The sequence below is a fragment of the Anolis sagrei genome, chromosome 2 (genome assembly GCF_037176765.1).
Source record: "Anolis sagrei isolate rAnoSag1 chromosome 2, rAnoSag1.mat, whole genome shotgun sequence".
In the NCBI taxonomy this organism is placed as follows: Eukaryota; Metazoa; Chordata; class Lepidosauria; order Squamata; family Dactyloidae; genus Anolis; species Anolis sagrei.
Window position 1 is genome coordinate 13,100,125 of NC_090022.1, and position 19,227 is coordinate 13,119,351.

Sequence of the window (19,227 nt, forward strand, 5' to 3'; positions counted from 1 at the left end):
CAGTGTTTGTCTGGCTATGCTGGTGTGTGATGACAACTACTGTACAGCATATAGGAAATGTTAATTTTTTAATTTGACAATAAATGTGAATTCTTCATGGAAAAATAAGACATCCCCTGAAAATAAGACCTAGCGCATCTTTAGGAGCAAAAATTAATATAAGATACTGTCTTATTTTCGGGGAAACAAGGTATGCTAAAGTACAGTAAAACCCTCACATCTGTGTGGACTGTAATACAGTGGCATTTAGTCATGTCGATGGTTTCAGGTAACTGTCCGGGAACATATCCCCTACCAATACTGTACTATAGGGCAAACCATTTCAAGATGAACCTCACAACAAGAACAGCGGCATGGTGACTCTAGCATGGATAGGACACCCATTGCCTTTTGATATATTCTTCTGGCCTCCTGTCATCAAAGGAAAAAAATATACACCAACAACCACACGAGCCTTCTACTGAAAGGTGGGTTTATTCTGAGAAATAAGTGCTAATGATTTGATCCCGGACTTCCACCCCACGGAGATCTTGTTCTACCAGGCTATCGGTCTCCAAGTAGGGAGGCACGGGGACCTCGGTGTCCACCCCTTGTCCGCCATTGATGATGGGCAGCTGGCGCCGCAGGGCCATGTTGTGTAACATGGCACAGACCACAAAGACCTTGGCCACCTTCTCTGGGCGAAGCATGAGACGGCCGCCCGTGGAGTGGAGGCACCGGAACCGCATCTTCAGCTGCCCAAAGGCCCTCTCCACCACCATCCGCGTCGTCTCGTGTGTGGCATTGAAACGCGCCACCGGTTCCGGCCCTTCGTCGGGATGCGGCGTCATTAAGAAAGGGCGCAAGGGGTAGCCGCTGTCACCTGTGGGAAAGAGACAATGCATTGTGAGCCCAATACACACCTGTCATGACCTTATTTCCTGGTTTTGTGTGAAATCAGGAAATTAGGCCATGCCTTAGAATTGGTCTGTGTATATAATAATAATAATAATAATAATAATTTATTTATATACTGCTGTGTCTCCCTGAGGACGACAGGGCAGTTTCCAAGTAACATCACCAAAACCTACAGAGTAAACAAGGGCAAGCAGGGCCGTAGCCAGAAAAAATTTCGGGGAGGGTTGAAATTTGGGGGGGGGGGGGGGGGGTTTGAAAATTTCGGGGGGGGGTTGAAAATTTCGGGGAGGGGGGTTGAAAACTGCCTCTTAGCTCAGGGTGAAGCAAAGAGCACAGCAGGGGGCAGAGCAGCCTTCAATAGCCTGCAGCTCCACCCCTGTCAACCACCTCCTCCAAGTCTGGTCTCCTTCATGAGGACCTTCAAATCAAACTCCCCCCCCCCCCCCCCCCCCCCGCAACTTGGTTGCTTCGCTACATTGGCTATTGCTGCAAGTAATGACAGTGTGAATACATTGTCAATATTTGCTTGAGGTAGTGCTTGCAGTTCTGTAAGGACTCTTAATTTTTTGTGTCTCATAGACTTAGCATGGGGATATGTTTAACCAGTTAATATTCATAAGTCAACCAGGTTTATTTTTTTTTTAACCTGAAAAATTTCAGGTGGGGGTTGAACCCCTAAAACCCCTCCTCGCTACAGGCCTGAGGGCAAGGGTTGCCGTTTGAAAAGGGAGCAATGAAGGGGAAGGAACAGTGTGAAGGATAGGAAGCGCAAGGTAAATAAACTGGCAGTTGGAATTTTGTTGCATTCCTTACTGCATGCTTTTGACTTAAAGCCTTCCAATTTTGTGAGATAATTATTTCGCCAGAAAGCTACAGATCCAGACACACCAGCAGTGATGTTTTCATGCATAGGACTGGAGTCCCCAGTGGTGCAATGGGTTAAACCCTGTGCCAGTAGTACTGAAGACTGAAAAATCACAGGTTCAAATCCGGGGAGAGTGCAAATGAGCTCCCTCTGTCAGCTCTGGCTCCCCATGAGGGGACATGAGAGAAGCCTCCCATGAGGATGGTAAAACATCAAAAACATCCGGGCATCCCCTGGGCAACATCCTTGCAGATGGCCAATTCTCTTGCACCAGAAGCAACTTGCAGTTTTTCAAGTTGCTCCTGACATTAAAAAAAAGCATAGGACTGCCCATTGTGGACTACAGAATGGTCTTTCTTGCACCCTCCCTGAGATAACACTCACCTAAGAGCCATCCCTTCCCATCCGGCCATGACTCCAGGAGTCTTTGCAGCTGGGAGAGCTGGAATATCCGGGCGTCATGGACGCTCCCAGGGAACTTGGCCAACACGTGGGTGAAGCACCCCGAAGCGTCACAGGTGGCCTGGACGTTCAAGCTGTGGAAGTTGTGGCAGTTGCGGTAGAGGGCTGGCATATCCGCCGGTGCGATGATGGGCACGTGGGTGCAGTCCACAATCCCGATGACGTTGGGGAAGCCCGCGATGTCGAAGAAGGCTTCCCGGGTGCGCCGGAGCTCCGAGTCGGTGGTGGGGAAGGTGATGTGTTCGTGGACGTGCCGGAGCATGGCTTCCAAGAAGGCGTCCAGGCAGCGGCTGACAGAAGATTGGGAGACCCGGAGGTTGTCGCCCGTCATCCGCTGGAAGGAGCCTGTCCCCAGCACCTGCAGGGCTATCAGGACCTTCTGCAAGGTGGGGATGTGCCTGCGGCTGGCCGAGGCCCCGTCCAGATAGGGCGCCAGCAACGTGCACAGGTCCTGGATGGCCTGGCGGTCCAGTCGGAAGCGGGTCAGGCACTCCTCGTCGGACACCTGGAGCTCATGAGTGCGCATACGGATGAGCCGGGTCCGTCGAGGCGGCCGCCTGCTGTGGATCTCGAGGTTGGCGGCATAGACGAGGTCCAAGAGGCCCTCATCGTCAGAGCTACCCTCTTCTGGGAAGAGGCGAAGGGGGCCACCCGCCCGTGGCTCCACCTGCCCAAGTGTCCCTGTGGGCCCAAGCAGAGTGGGGAGAGGTCCTGGTTACATTCTGGTTTGTAGAGTGGAGAAGGACCGCTTCCATAAACATACATTTGTCTCTTACATACAATGGTCAGGCCGCCCTTGTATTTTCCTTCACAAAGCGACACTTTGCCCATCCTGCCTTTTAACTTTTGTCTTTGTACGAGACCTATCTGGCTCCATGTGTTGTCAAAGACTTTCAAGGTCAGAATCACTGGGTTGCTGTGAGTTTTCATGACTGTCTGGCCAAGTTCCAGAAGCACTTTCTCCTGACATTTTGCCCACATATATGACAGGCATCCTCAGAAGTTGAGGGGTCTGCTGCTAAGTAAGTGAGGTTCGTATATCTGTAGAATGTCCAGGGTAAGAGAAAGAACTCTTGTGAATGTTGCAATTGGCTTGATTAGCATTGAATAGCCTAGCAGTTTCAAGGTCTGGCTTCTGACTGCCTGGAGGAATCCTTCGTTGGAAGGTGTTAGTTGTCCCTGATTGTTTCCTGTCTCAAATTCCTCTGCTTTTGAGTGTTGCTCTTTGTTTACTGTCCTGATTTTAGAGTTTTTTAAATACTAGTAGCCAGATTTTGTTCATTTTCATGGTTTCTTCCTTTCCGTTGAAATTGTCCACATTCCTGTCGATTTCAATGATTTCTCTGTGTAGTCTGACGTGCTGGTTGTTAAGAGTGGTCCAGATTCCACAGATATGTAAACCCCACTTTCCTAGTTTCCAAAAGACCTCACAACCTCTGAGGATGCCTGCCATAGATGCAGGCAAAATGTCAGGAGAGAATGCTTCTGGAACATGTCATACAGTCCAGAAAACTCACAACAACCTAGTGCTTCCAGCCCTGAAAGCCTTCGACAACACATTAAAAAATAACATTTTTTTCATTTTTATAGGAATCCTACACCCCCAATCTTAGCAAATGTGGAAGGCTGATTGTATAGGTATCCTATTCGTGGATTGTACAAAATCTAAAGGGCCTGCAAAGACTAAAAATGCAAGGAAAAATGGGTTGTCAAAGGCTTTCATGGCTGAAATCATTGGGTTGCTGTGAGTTTTCCGGGCTGTATGGCCATGTGGATGCCTGCCATAGATGTGGGTAAAACGTCAGGAGAGAATGCTGCTGGAACATAGCCATACAGCATGAAAAACTCACAGCAACCCAATGCCATGGAAAAGCTGGGGAAATGAATTTCTGGGGAAAACTTAGAACCCAGCCTTTTCAACCGACTCCCAAACTCTCCATTTTTACAGATGTCTAACTAAGGCGTTTACGATGGCTAAAAGGATAACTCCAGCTCTGAAACCATCCCAAGAATCAAAACAATTTGACAAACGGATACACAAATCGATAACCAACTCAAGTAAATGCTTACCCAGATTACTGGCCTCTTCTTCGTCCGCCTCTCGCTTGGCTTCCCTGAATAATTGTTTCGGTACCACGTCCAATTGAGGTTGTTCGGCTTCAGCTTCAGGAGAATCCGCGTTGTCCATCTCAAACAGCCCCAGCACCTAAAAATAACAGAAGAGATCTTGCTCAGGGTCCACATGGCAGGCTTTGGGAAATAAGGGTGGCTTTTGAACAAACCTCAAGGAATAGCTAGGTAAAGGTTTCCCCTTGACATTAAGTCTAGTCGTGTCTGATTTGGGGTGTGTGGTGGTGCTCATCTCCCTTTCTAAGCTGAAGAGCTGGCGTTGTCCATAGACACCTCCAAGGTCATGTGGCCAGCATGACTGCATGGAGCATCATTACCTTCTCGCCAGAACAGTACCTATTCTACTCACATTTGCATGTTTTCAAACTGCTAGATTGGCAGAAGCTGGGGCTAACAGCAGGAGGTCACTCCACTCCTCGGGTTCGAACTGCCACCTTTTGGTCAGCAAGTTCAGTAGCTCAGCAGTTTAACCCGCTGTGCCATCTAGGCCTCAAGGAACAGATCTCAAGGAATAGCTAGCTACCACTATTACAGTCGGGTTTAACTTTTGCAGATTTGATTATGTGCATCTTGGCTCAACATGGCCTCGGTAGGCATTTGTAGAGAGAACACCTACGTAGGCATCTCTAGGTCCTCCTGGGGGTTGGTGTTCATCTCCATTTCTAAGCCAAAGAGCCAGCGTTGTCCGTAGACACTTCCAAAGTCATGTGGCCAGCATGACTGCATGGAGCGCCGATACCTTTTCACCGGAGCGGTACCTATTGATCTACTCACATTTGCATGTTTTCGAACTGCCAGGTTGGCAAAAGCTGGGGCTGACAGTGGAAGCTCACACCCCAGATTCAAACCTGCTACTTTTCAGTCAACAAGGTTAGCAGCTCAGTGATTTAACCCACTGCGCTACCAGGGGCTCCAATAATAATAAATATTATTATTATTTATTTATTAATAACCCTCCCCATCTCCCAGTCCCAAGCAGACAAGAGTTCTTTCTCCCACCCTGGAACTTCCACAGAAATATAAACATCCCTTGCTTGGTATCCAATATACCTCATAACCTCTGCGGATGCCTGCCATAGATGTGGGCGAAACCGTCATTGGAGAATGCTTCTGGAATATGGGCAGACAGCCCAGAAAACTCACAGCAACCCAGTTCCTTGATCATTTGGGAATTGTATGAGGGTTGAATGAAAAGTAATGCCTCCACCTTCGTAACTCCTCAACAGATGGCAGTACTGGTATGCGGCAGGTCCTGGCTGGTTCAGTAGACTCTCCTCTACAGTTCCATTTTGGCAGGAAGCCTTAGCATTGAATGGTTGTGTTCTTAAAGTGCGAAGTATGGAACCCTGCACAGATGGTCAGTCAATGTGACTTAAGCAAAGTGCAGTCATTGAATTCTTGGCAGCAGAAGGTGTCACCCCGAAGGAGATTAATCAGAGAATGCAAGCTGTTTATGGCAATTGTGTTGATGTGAGTACTTTGCGTCGTTGGGCGAGTAATTTTAAAGATGTTGAGGTGGGAACATCTGACTTGTCTGACAAAGAGTTGGATGTCCTGTGACAGCAACCACCGAGTTTCAAAAGCAAAAGGTTGACAGATTGATTCAGGACGATCATCGTATCACTCAGAGAGAAATTTCAAGCATAATCAGCATGTCACAAGTACGTGTGGGTCACATTATTGCTTTGCTTGCCAAGCAAAGCAATAATGTGACCCCACACGTTCTTGTGAAATATCAGAAGATCTGTGCACAATGGGTTGCAGAAACAGAGTGTCGACTTCTTCCGTGATGGTTTCAGAAAATGTGTTCATCATTGGCAGAAATGTATCCAATCATCTGGTGATTATGTGGAAAAGTGAATATATTGCTTACTGTATTCATATGTTTAATGTATTTTACTGTGTTGTGTTTGTGCTTTGGTTTTATTTTATTGTAATATGCTGTTGGACTTGACCTCATGTAAGCCACCCTGAGTCCCCATTGGGGAGATGGTGGTGGGATATAAAGATTATTATTATTATTGTGGTAGTACAAGATCACATTGTAAGGATTATTTCTGCATTTGATTTATTAAAATATTCCCATCCAAACCCAAGTAACAAAGGTGGCATTACTTTTCATTCAACCCTCCTATAATGTGAGATTTTGCTGGCTTCTTCCAGCTATGACCCCACGATTCTATGAATGTATTTCAGCCATACCTGCTGCTCCCTCCTTTCGGCCTCTTGCTGCATCTGGAGGAAATCCTCCGCCAAAGCGGCTGCCTGGGAACAGGTCTCCGGTTCGTGTTCCTTCACCCAGCTCTGGATGTCCGGAGGCAAGATGGCCAAGAACTGCTCCAGGATCAGCAGCTCCAGGATCTGCTCCTTGGTGTGCCGCTCGGGCTTCAGCCACCGGTGGCAAAGGTACCAGAGCTGGCTGCAGACCTCACGGGGCCCTTCGGCCTCCTGGTACCGAAACTGCCGGAAACGCTGGCGCTTCATCTCCCGACTGGCCGAGTCGTCCCCCACTACTTCCTCCTTCACTTTCACCATCCCCGACTCTCCGATCTCCCCAGAGTCCAGGATTTGGACGTCTGGGTCGTCCCTGCGGCCATGCCTCGGCGGATGCCGGGTGGTTCGTCCGCCTCTCGGCCAGTGTCGGGCCACCGTTGGCCCCTCTGAGGACGGAGACACCGCCTGCCGTTCTTCCCACTTGACGGGCCGCGACACCCGTGGGTTCCTCCACCCCGAGCGAGGAGAGCGTGTTGCGTTGAGGAGCTCCTTGTGTTGAGCGGCTCGGCTTCGAGGCAGCCGCTCCATTCTCTCTCGGTGCCCTCCGCGCGAGGCCTGCCCTTTCCCCCGCCACCTTTCTTCCGGCTCTGGGTTTTCGGCTTCGTCTTCCTCCTCTTCCATTTTTGCTCTTTGCCGAGCCACTTGTTCTAGCGCACCTTGGAACTGGAGGCTTGGTACAGCTCCCCGTTTGGCGGCCATTTTTGGGACAGTCTCAACCGATCACCACCGTTGTGATTTTGTATTTTCCTTTCTCAGATCCTCTCTGGAAATAAAAAGGGCTTGGAGAGGCGTTGGTTTTTCAAGGCTGTTGGAATGGTGGTGAAAACGTTCAACAGGATGTCTTCAGAAGCACATGGGGCCTTTCCAAACCAACAGGGTCAATGGCTGGTTGTGTGGCCTTCTACCTGAAAAAATGGAAAGAGAAGATGAACATTCACTGGACCTTAACAATTGGAACAAAAGAGAAGAAGGCAAACATTTATTAGAAGGCCAGCAAAAGGAAACAGGAGACCAACACTCAATTCAAACAGAAGTACATTGGAGTGGTTAGAGCAGGCATGGGCAAACTTGGGTCCTCCAGGTGTTTTGGACTTCAACTCCCACAATTCCTAGCAGCCTCAGGTCCTTTCCTACCCCCCCTCAGCTGCTTGAGGAAGGGGGCTGAGGCTGTTAGAAATTGCAGGTGTTGAAGTCCAAAACACCCAGAGGACCCAAGTTTGGCCATGCCTGGTGTAGCTGATCAATGAATCAATAAATAATCTACTCAGTGTCCCGATCTGCAGCTTCCTAGTGAAGAAATAACCTCACAAACAGAGTGGGAAGGCTTTATTTCTCAAAGCATACAGTGTGGTACCATACAAAATTCCAACTGACAGTCTTTCCCTCAAAAGCATGCATTAGGGTATGAAACAAAATTCCAACTGACAGTTTATTTCCCTCACATCTCCTATCCCTCAACCTGGCCCCCTCCCTTTCATTGCTTCCATTTTCATGGAAACCTGGGTTCAAATGTCAGGCTATGACCCAAAGCATGCATTAGGGTATGAAACAAAATTCCAACTGGCAGTTTATTTCCCTCACACCTCCTATCCCTCAACCTGCCCCCCTCCCCTTCATTGTTTCCATTTTCATGGAAACCTGGGTTCAAATGTCAGGCTATGACCCAAAGCATGCATTAGGGTATGAAACAAAATTCCAACTGACAGTTTATTTCCCTCAAACCTCCTATCCCTCAACCTGGCCTCTCCCCTTTACTGCTTCCATTTCCCTGGAAACCTGGGTTCAAGTGTCAGGCTATGACCCAAAGGAAGTGGGTTCAAATCTCCATCTGGCCATGAAGCTTGTGTGTTTATGTGCCTTCTTTTAGCCTTAGCATAACCTATCTTACCAAGCTGGTGTGAGAATAAAAATGAGGAGGATAGTGGGGAAAGTGACATGGAAATCCCTGTGAGTTACTTAGATTAAAAGCACACTATAAATCAGGTGTTTCTCAACCTTCCTAATGCTGTGACCCCTCAATACAGTTCCTCATGTTGTGGTGACCCCCAACCATAACATTATTTTTGTTGCTACTTCATCACTGTCATTTTGCTAGTGTTATGAATCGTAATGTAAATGTCTGATATGCAGGATATATTTTCATTCACTGGATCAAATTTGGCACGAATACCCCATACACCCAAATTTGAATACTGGTAGAGTTGGGGGGGGGGGGTTGATTTTGCCATTTGGGAGTTGTAGTTGCTGGGATTTATAGTTTGCCTACAATCAAAGAACATTCTGAACTCCACCAGCGATGGAATTGAACCAAACTTGGCACACAGAACTCCCATGACCAACAGAATACTGGAAGGGTTTGTTGGGCATTGACCTTGAATTTGAGAGTTGTAGTTCATCTAAATCCAGAGAGCACTGTGGACTCAAACAATGATAGATTTGGACCAAACTTGGCACGAGTACTCAATATGCCCAAATCTGAATACTGGTAGAGTTTGAAGAAAATAGACCTTGACATTTGGGAGTTATAGTCGCTAGGATTTATAGATAACCTCCAATCAAAGAGCACTCTGAACGCCACTAGCGATGGAATTGAACCAATTTGGCACACAGAACTCCCATGTCCAACAGAAAATACAGGAAGGGTTTGGTGGGAATTGACCTTGAGTTTGGGGGTTGTTGTTTACCTACAAACAAGTAGAGCACTGTGGATTCAAACAATGATAGATCTGGACCAGACTTGGCACGAATACTCAATATGCCCAAATATGAACACTGGGGGAGTTTGGGGAAAATAGACTTCGACATTTGGGAGTTGGAGCTGCTGGGATGTATAGTTCACCTACAATCAAAGTGCATTCTGAACCCCACCAACGATAGAATTGGGCCAAACTTCCCAGACAGAACTCCCATTCCTTGCTGGCATGAGCTTCCCTCCAGCCTTGCATGCTCTCTCTTGCCCGCACATGCGCACCATGCTGCCATGTGCTGAGCACACCTGCTCTCCTCTCCTTGCTTGGAATCTCAGAAACAGCCCTCCCCTTGGTAGAGAGGCTGACCAATCACAGCAAAGGAGAACTTTTGGTGGGAGATTCCCGTCTGTTTCCGAAAAGGAAGAGAAGGACTGACGGAGAGATCCTCAGCCTTCCCTGCCAAAGGGGTTCCTAAGACCATCAGAAATATATATTTTCGGATGGTTTTGGGTGACCCCTCTGAAACCTCCTTGTGACCCCCCCCTTTCATAATGGTGCATCTACACTGCAGAATGAATGCAGTTTGACACCGCTTTAACTGCCATGGCTCAGTGCTATGGAACTGCCAACTTTCCAACCCTTAAACTTGCCTAAATAAGGCTTGTAACCGAGCTGTGCCTGATGAAATGTTCTCAACCAAAACACATTGGATTGTTCCAAGCAGCGAAGCAATGAAACGATCATTTCAAAAGAGGTGTGTGTGTGTGTGTGTGTGTGTTGGTTTAAACTGCCTTGTCATGTCCTTTGTTCCCCTCCACAGCTAGTGGAGGGTGCAAAACACGGAAATACAATGCAAGCCTATTATCCCCGAGGAAGTGCCCTTAAAGGCAACAGAGTGTTATTCCATCCAGGCCACAAACTACTGCTTGTTTACTTTTGAGATTCGATCTTAACAGTCAAGGATCGGGAGACGGATTCTGGGATTTTGTGCAATCTGGCATTAGAGCCCCTTGACCTGATTCAGGTGCATTTGTCGCTCTCAGGCAGCAATATACCTCTGGCTTGGTGATTATTTGTGCTCTTGAGTCAGATTGCAAAATAAGGAGTAAAATGGGAAATATTAGAATGGTTATCCAGCTTGAGCATCCCTTATTATTCCTGTATCTGCAGAGGTATACATAATGAAGATAGAACCCGATTTCAAAGATTACATTCATTTATGTTGCACGCTCACTCACACATATGAAGTGTCAGTAAATATCTACACCACATACACATATCCTGATGGCAATTTTATATAATAATTAAAAATATATATTTTTGCATATGTATTTGCATATACAAACATCTTGGACACTGGACCCAAGTCTAAACAGGAAATTCATTTGATTGCTGTAAGTTATCCGGGCTGTATGGCCATGTTCCAGAAGCATTTCCTCCTGACGTTTCGCCTGCACCTATGGCAGGCATCCTCAGAGGTTGTGAGGACCTCACAAATATATATACACACAAAACACATATACACAGACTGGGCCACAGCAACTCAGGGCAGGGGATGGCTAGTTTTTTATATTTGTCCCTTTGATGTTGTTGATTTTGTATTGTATTTTAACATGTTGGAAGCCGCCTTGGGTCCCTTTGCAGGAGAAAAGCGGCATATAAATAAATATTATTATTATTATTATTAATAGTTTTTTATTGAGATTTTCAAGAAGAATATTTACATAAAATAAATGGGGGAGATGGGAAAGTAGGGAATGGAAAAAAGGGTGGTTAAGGATATTTATATTGGGGGGATTGGGGCGTCTGAAAGTCAGCTGGACAGGGGACAGTAGAGGGGGAAATTGTTGGAAAGAAAATATTTATTATTATTATTATTATTACTATTGACACAAAAACACAGTATGTCACAGCAAACGAGATATATATGCTGGATTTTGTATCACAAAATCACAAGTCAAACACTTCCCAAGTGTCTAGGACTGTGTAATGTATTTTCAAATGATAATAATAATAATAATTGTTGTTGTTGTTGTTGTTATTAACTCTGGCACAAGCCAGTCAAGGTGATCCCAGTGGTGACTGGCACACTGGGTGCAGTGCCTAAAGACGTTGGCCTGCACTTAAACACAATCTGCGCTGCCAAGATTACCATTTGCCAGCTGCAGAAGGCCACCTTAGTGGGATCTGCACGCATCGTTTGCCGATACATCACACAGTCCTAGACACTTGAGAAGTGTCCGATGTGTGATCCAATTCAACAGCCAGCAGAGTATCTGCTGTGGACTCATCTTGTTGTGTTTCAATTTTTTTTTCCGTGTCAGGAGCGATTTGAGAAACTGCAAGTCGCTTCTGGTGTGAGAGAATTGGCCGTCTGCAAGGACATTGCCCATCCTTTCAGGAGGCTTCTCTCATGTCCCTGCATCAGGAGCTGGAGCTGATAGAGGGAGCTCATCCTCCTCTCCCCGGATTTGAACCTGTGACCTGTCAGTCTTCAGTCCTGCCGGCACAAGGGTTTAACCCACTGTGCCACCGGGGGCTCCATTTGTGTTTCAAATAATAATAATAATAATAATAATAATAATAATAATAATCTGGAGGGCTTTCTCCGTAAGCCTCTGGTTAACCAAAGCTTAGGTGCTGGACTAGACAAGCCTTTGATCTACCCCAACATGGCTCTTATTAGGCTCTAGTGTAGTATCCACATTGACCGGGTCTTTTTCAAGCTTCTCTGGAGGCCTCGAGGACTGGACTTTGAACCTTGTGTGCACAAAACATGTGCTCTGGCACTGAGCTATGGTCCTTTCCTAAGGGACGAGGAACAAGGGACGCTACCTCGCTCCAAACCACACAGGTCTGATCTAGCTGAGTATTGGCGAGTCTCACTGAAACAGACCCTTTGGAGTCTCAAAACAATGGTCTTTTTTTAGCCTTGGCTGCGATTACGCTTAGGGTGCACCTCCACTGTTGAATGAATGCAGCTTGACATCACTTGAACTGTCATGGCTCCATGCTATGGAATTCCAGGAGTTGTAGTTTTACCAAGTCTTCAGGAAAATAATAATAAATAATAATAAAACGTTATTTATATACCGCTCTATCTTCCTTGGGGGAGTCAAGGTGGTTTCCAAATTGTAAAAACACAAAACCATACAGGGTAAGCCAATAAATAAATAAATAATACATAAGCATAAAATAGTCAAACAACACACATACAATAAAATCAATCAACCTTATTCTTCGTGCCAGGATTAGCTATTAGGTCTATTTTCTCCAAACTCTACCAGTGTTCACATTTGGGCATATTGAGTATTTGTGCCAAGTTTGATTAATTCTACAATGTTATTATTTTTACAATGCTATGGAATCCCAGGAACTGTAGTTTTACAAAGCCTTTAGTCGTCTCTGCAAAAGAACATAGTTTTACAAAGTCTTTAGTCATCTCACCAAATTACAGAATTCCCAGGACTCCCCAGCATTAAGCTGTGGCAGCTCAAGTGGTGTCAAACTGCATTAATTTTACAATGTACCGCCAACCCAAGAGACCCAAATGATATTAAGTGATTGCAGGGTTGGACTATGACTCTGGAGACTAAATAGCTACAGAAAACTCTGTGATACAATTGCCTAAAATTACCAAGGTTGGAAACAACAAACCATTACAGTACATGCATTACGATTTCAATTCGACTCACATTCTTCCTATTGACAGCAGAGCACAGAAACAATCTTTTGGGATTCCCGTTACAAGAATTCACGGAGTCGGCACAGGAGGATTCTGGGTGTTATAGTACAGATGAGTTTAATTTTCTATACATTGGATAACAGTGAGTTAGGGTAGGGAACCAGTGCCCCAAAGACACTTTCAGACTCCAATTCCCATCACCCCCAGGTGGCATAGTGATGGGACTTGAAGCCCAACCTGCACTGAAATGGCCATAATAAATTCCTAATGTCTGTGTTGGAGCTGGATCAGCACATGGAGAAGGACGAGGAGCAAATTCAGGGTGAAAGTTAATAGTCCAAAATCTTTATACAGAGCCCTCTCCAAAGGAATTCGTTAGTTTGTTAACTTGACCCAAATTTCTGCAGCTTGCATTGGCCTATTACAGTCAAAACACATGTAAATTGTCTTAAAATATGAATCAGATCAATCCAAAATTCACTTAAGAATGTTTAAAAAAAACTTGTATGGAAGAAACTTAAAGTGCAGCTTTGCTCAGAAGTGACTTTGACTGAGTTCAATGAGGTTAACTCCTAGGAGACTAGATATATCCCTCCCCAGCAAAAACCACACACATTTACCAGGGAGTAAACCCTCCGCAACCCAATGGGACCAACTTTGGACCGTGCTGCCTATGTGAGAAACCGCATCTCCTCCTACCTGCCCACATGAACCCCGAGATCAACAAAAGAGGCCCTCCTCTCCGTATGTCTGGTGGGAACGAAGGAGAGGGTCTTTTCATTGGTGGCCCCGTGGCTCTGGAACTCTCTCCTCAAAGCGATCCACTCAGTTCCCTCACTATTAGCCTTTCGCTCCCAATGAAGACCTTTTTTATGGAAGCAGGCATACAAGACTAGTCACTTTGGTCAGATACGGCCTCAAGTCTGAAATGCCAGTTATGGTGCTCTGAATTATTCAGTTTATGTTTTAATGTTAGAATATCCTCAGTGGCCAAGAAGCAGGAATTGTTTAAATTGACAGTGATATATGTGTTTTTTATGCTTATTTATAATTTTTGTAATTTGGGTTCATATACGGCACCGGCCCAGTGTACCTGTCCGAACATATCTCCTTCTATGTTTCACCACGGAGTTTAAGACCTTCTGGGGAGGCCCTGCTGTCGTCCCCAACTTTATCACAAGTGAGGCTGGTGGGGACGAGGGACAGGGCCTTCTCAGTAGTGGCCCCTCGCCTATGGAATTCACTCCCCGGGGAAATCAGGTCGTCAACATCCCTCCTCTCCCTCAGAAGAAAGCTGAAGACATGGATATGGGACCAGGCATTTGCTTAATTCTGGCAGATTAACAAGTTAATGATGACTAGAGGTGGAAAAGGACTATGGCAATGCTAAATGGATTGACGGATTTTAGAACTTGATGAACGCGGGCTATAGAGCGGTTTTTAGTTGATTGTATTGTATTGTATTGCACTGTATTAATTGTTTGTTTTAACTATTGTGTTATTGCTATTGTATTTTATTGTAACTGTTGGCATCGAATTGTGCCGAATTGTAAGCCGCCCTGAGTCCTCCCTAGGGGGTGAGAAGGGTGGGGTAGAAATGACCGAAATAAATAATAAATAAATATAATGTGTTCATATACTGGGTTGTGGGGTGAGCTGTTTTGTATTATTTACCAGTTGCAGTCTTATCTTTGAGTCCCATTTGTGGAAGAAAAGTAAGTAAGTAAATAAATAAATAAACAATCATAATAATAACAATAATACTAGGAGTAAGCCTTCCCCAACTCAACTGCAGAAACTGATTGTTAATTGTTTAATTGCTGCTATATTGTTTTTATTCTACTGTTGGTTGATGCCATCGAATTGTGCCTTTGTAAGCCGCCCTGAGTCCCCTCCGGGGTGAGAAGGGCGGGGTAGAAATAACTGAAATAAATAAATAAATAATAAACTGGTCTGACTTTGCAGTAGGCACTGCACTGACAGTGCCTAACCCTAATCCTAACCCTCTCCAACTCAAAACTGGACTGCCTCCTGAGTAATAATAATATAATAATAATAATAATAATGTATTGTCGAAGGTTTTCATGGCTGGAATCACTCAGTTCTTGTGGTTTTTTTCGGGCTATATGGCCATGTTCTAGAACATGGTCATATAGCCCGAAAAAACCCACAAGAACTGAATAATAATAATCTTTATTTATACCCCGCCACCATCTCCCCCAACGGGGACTCGGAGCGGCTTACATGGGGCCAAGCCCAAACAACAAATTACAATACAAAAAAAAATACAAGATTACAATAAAATAAACAAACAACATAACATTAAAGTATAAAACATCAAAGCATATAAACAATATACATAGAACATAAAGACCGAGAATGAATAATTCAGAGCACCATAACTGGCATTTGAGATTTGAGGCTGTATCTGACCAAAGTGACTAGTCTTGTATGTCTGCTTCCATAAAAAGGTCTTCATTGGGAGCGAAAGGCTAATAATGAGGGGGCTGAGCGGACCACTTTGAGGAGAGACTTCCAGAGCCAAGGGGCCACCAATGAAAAGATCCTCTCCTTCCCACCAGACATATGGAGAGGAGGGCTTCTTCTGTTGATCTTGGGGTTCATGTGGGCAGGTAGGAGGGGATGCGGTTTCCCAAATAGGTAGCACTGTCCGAAGTTGGTCCCATTGAGTCAGGGAAGGGTTTACTCCCTGCTAAATGTATGTGGTTTTTGTTGGGGAGGGACGTACCTAGTCACCCAGCAGTTAACCTCATTGAACTCAGTCAAAGTCTGAGTTCAATGATATATATATATATATATTGATATATTAAATGATTGTAATTGGGAAGTTGTGCTTTCCTAATCCTTCCTCAACTCAACTGGTCTGAGTTTGGAGTAGGCACTGCACTGAGAGTGAACTCTCTCCAACTCAAAACTGGACTACCTCTGGAGCAGGAATGGACAGGGCTGGAAGTAGAATAATAGAATCCTAGAGTTGGAAGAGACCTCATGGGCCATCCAGTCCAACCCCCTGCCAAGAAGCAGGAATATTGCATTCAAATCACCCCTGACAGATGGCCATCCAGCCTCTGTTTAAAAGCTTCCAAAGAAGGACCCTCCACCACACTCCGGGGCAGAGAGTTCCACTGCTGAACAGCTCTCACAGTCAGAAAGTTCTTCCTCATGTTCAGATGGAATCTCCTTTCTTGTAGTTTGAAACCATTGCTCCATTGCGTCCTAGTCTCCAGGGAAGCAGAAAACAAGCTTGTTCCCTCCTTCCTGTGGCTTCCCCTCACATATTTATACATGGCTATCATATCTCCTCTCAGCCTTCTCTTCTTCAGGCTAAACATGCCCAGCTCTTTAAGCCGCTCCTCATAGGGCTTGTTCTCCAGACCCTTGATCATTTGAGTTGCCCTCCTCTGGACACATTCCAGCTTGTCAATATCTCTCACAATATTCCAGGTGTGGTCTAACCAAGGCAGAATAGAGGGGTAGCATGACTTCCCTAGATCTAGACACTATGGTCCTAAGCCTTCACCAATTGAACTGGATTGACCCTCAGGGCAACCCTTTCTCAACTGGAGTGACATTTCCAGGACTTTCCTCCTCTTTTGTTTAAGTGCAAAATGCATTATAGTTGTATTATTTGAAATGCATTATGGTTGTATTATTTGTCTCCCTCCCTGGCAACAAAGAGGCTGCAAACCAGACCAGGAAAGAAGGAGGAAAGCAGCCTCATCATTATTATGATGTTCAGAACAAATGAAAGTAAGCTAAAGTTGTCTTAAAATATGAATCAGACCAATCCAAAATTCACTAAAGAATGTTGCAAAAATGTGCAAGGAAGTAACTTAAGGTGCAGGTTTGCTCGGAAGTTACTTTGACTGAGGGCCCTTCTAGACAGGCCCTATATCCCAGGGTTTGATCCCAGGTTTTCTGTTTATCTCAGATTATCTGGCAGTGTGGACTCATATAATCCAACTTAACCTGGGATCAGATTCTGGGATATAGGATATGTCTGGAAGGGCCATAAGTACAAAGACGTTTACTGCTAAGTGACTAGGTACATCATAGAATCAGAGAATCAAAGAGTTGGAAGAGACCTCCTGGGCCATCCAGTCCAACCCCATTCTGCCAAGAAGCAGGAATATTGCATTCAAATCACCCCTGACAGATGGCCATCCAGCCTCTGTTTAAAATCCCCAGGCTGAAAAAACCACACACATTTACCTGGGAGTAAATCTTCCCCAACCCAACTAGACTGACTTTGGACTGCATTGCACAGTATTAGGGGTAAGCAAAACCTCAACTCAACTGGACTGACTGCCGAGTAAGCATTTCACAGAACTAGGAGTAAGCCTTCTCCAATTCAACTGGTCTGACTTTGGAGTAGGCACTGCACTGAGAGTGAACCCTCTCCGACTCAAAACTGGACTGCCTCTGGAGTCGGAATGGATAGGACTGGGAGTAAACCTTCCCCAATTGAACTGGATTGACCCTCAGAGCAACCCTTCCTCAACTGGACTGACATTTCCAGGACTTTTCTCTTCTTTTGTTCAAGTGCAAAATGCATTATTGTTGTAATATTATTTGTATTATTACTATTATTATCATTATGGCTCCATGGCTGGCTTTTGTCCCCTTCCTCCCTGGCAACAAAGAGGCTGCAAAGCAGGCCAGGGACGAGGAGGAAAGCAAGCCCAGTCCTCTCCAAAGTCCCCAACCTTTCCAACCTCCAAGGCGCACAAGAGGCCGGCCATTCTTTGCCCCCAAAGAAGGGGTTAGGAAAGGAGGACAAAAGCCAAATTGGGAAGCAAGGGAGAACAAAGGAAGAGGGTCCCTACCTAGGGCTCCCTTCCTTCCTTTCTTCCCTCCCTCCCCCTTCCCTCCCCTTTGTGCCACCTTGTCCTTGGGTCTAGTTCCTGCCATTGTCCTGGGCGCAGAGGCCATGCGCCTTGCAAAGGATCAGCCCCACAGAAGCCTCCCTCCCTCCTTTGGGCTTTGGGGGGGGGGGTCAGGATCCCTCCCCTTCCCTCCCCCCTTTCTCTCCTCCTTCTACTTTTATTTGCACAAAGGGGAGGGGGAAAACTTCGCGTGGGTTTCCCACGCCCTCCCCTCTTTACCTACCAGGCATCCTCCTCCACATTTCTCTCTCTTCTCTTGCGCGCAGAGAGGGACATGAACTCTCAATCTTCCTCTTTTTTCTCTCCTCTCTTTCTTTCTCTCTCTCTCTCTCTTCAAAGAGGATAAAAAGAGGGCCTTGGGTCTTAAGAGCCTCCTCTTAGCTCAAGTTTCGTGTCCTCTCTGGGAAAGGCCAGCCTCTATCAGCTTAACCCCCTCCTGATCCAAAAGGAGACTCTCCTCCCTCTCCAAATGCGCCCTGGGAAGGGTTTAGGGGGCCAGGTTGGGGATCCAAAACATTGGGAAAGTGGGCACGCTTTGGGGGGCTGAATCCTCCTCCTCTCCCTCTCTTTGGGGAGCCTTTGGAGAGGGAACAAGACCACAGGCAGGATAGTGGCAGGTTGCAGAGGGTTAACCACAAGCCAGTGGGCTGGGGAGGAGTGTACAGAGATTTGAACAAAATAGTCCTAGGCGGAAGGAGAGGGCTTTAAAAGCCAGACAATGCCTTTCATGATGGGGGAAGGATCCTCACATCCACAACCTTCCCTTTCAGCCTTGTTGTCTGTCAGAAGAGGGGGAAATTAACTCCCAATAATAATAATAATAATAATAAATGAAAATTAATATTGCATTGCCAACCAAGCCCTGTTACCTGCCTCCAGCAGGCTGAGAACAAAAGAAGCAGGGGGTGCTTCCCTTTCCAAGAGGGAGGGAGACCTTCCAGTGACTATGTATGACTTCTAAAATAATAATAAATCAACCAGCTAACAGGCAGGTCTCCAACCCTGTTGTGAGAATTGCTGCTTGGGCTTTCAAGGGAAACAAAAGAATGGGACGCAAAAGTGTTCCAAGGAGGCTCATGCAAAGGCTGTTTTGGTGGCCCTTGGCTACTTTGGATTCTTTAGTTTGCCCTTTTTCCCTGGACAATAAAATAAATAAATTGACTTTTCTGAAATGTTTTAAAATAGGTGCCTGGCTCGATAGCAATACGTGTGAAAAAGATCTTGGGGTCTTCGTGGACAAGTTTAACATGAGCCAACAATGTGATGCCGTGGCAAAAAAAAAAAAAAGCCAATTGGATTTTGGCCCGCATCAATAGG

At 45.8% G+C, this 19,227-nt stretch overlaps 1 protein-coding gene across 2 annotated transcripts; it reads right to left on the bottom strand.

Annotated features, from left to right (window-relative positions):
- Positions 1–455: 455 nt before the first annotated feature.
- LOC132766047 (uncharacterized) lies at positions 456–18,520 on the bottom strand. 2 transcript variants are annotated; one of them, XM_067465264.1, is made up of 5 exons: positions 18,130–18,520; positions 6,557–7,529; positions 4,295–4,430; positions 2,147–2,905; positions 456–862 (listed from the first exon to the last, which is right to left on the bottom strand). In XM_067465264.1, exons 2-5 carry the CDS (start codon positions 7,325–7,327, stop codon positions 474–476), a joined length of 2,055 nt encoding a protein of 684 aa, XP_067321365.1. In that variant the 5' UTR covers positions 7,328–7,529; positions 18,130–18,520; the 3' UTR covers positions 456–473. The 2 variants fall into 2 exon arrangements, with proteins under 2 accessions (XP_067321365.1, XP_060616361.2); XM_060760378.2 differs by lacking the exon at positions 18,130–18,520 and adding an exon at positions 17,909–17,975 and having other exon boundaries at positions 6,557–7,533.
- Between the last annotated feature and the right edge of the window lie 707 nt (positions 18,521–19,227).

Bases quoted from the DNA above. Each gene is read 5' to 3' on its own strand.
- LOC132766047 (XM_067465264.1), bottom strand. From the start codon at position 7,327: ATGGCCGCCAAACGGGGAGCTGTACCAAGCCTCCAGTTCCAAGGTGCG. The intron at 4,431-6,556 runs GTATGGCTGAAA...TGTTATTTTTAG, and splicing joins CCGAAAGGAGGGAGCAGCAG to GTGCTGGGGCTGTTTGAGAT. The intron at 2,906-4,294 runs GTAAGCATTTAC...TTGGGCCCACAG, and splicing joins AGAAGAGGCCAGTAATCTGG to GGACACTTGGGCAGGTGGAG.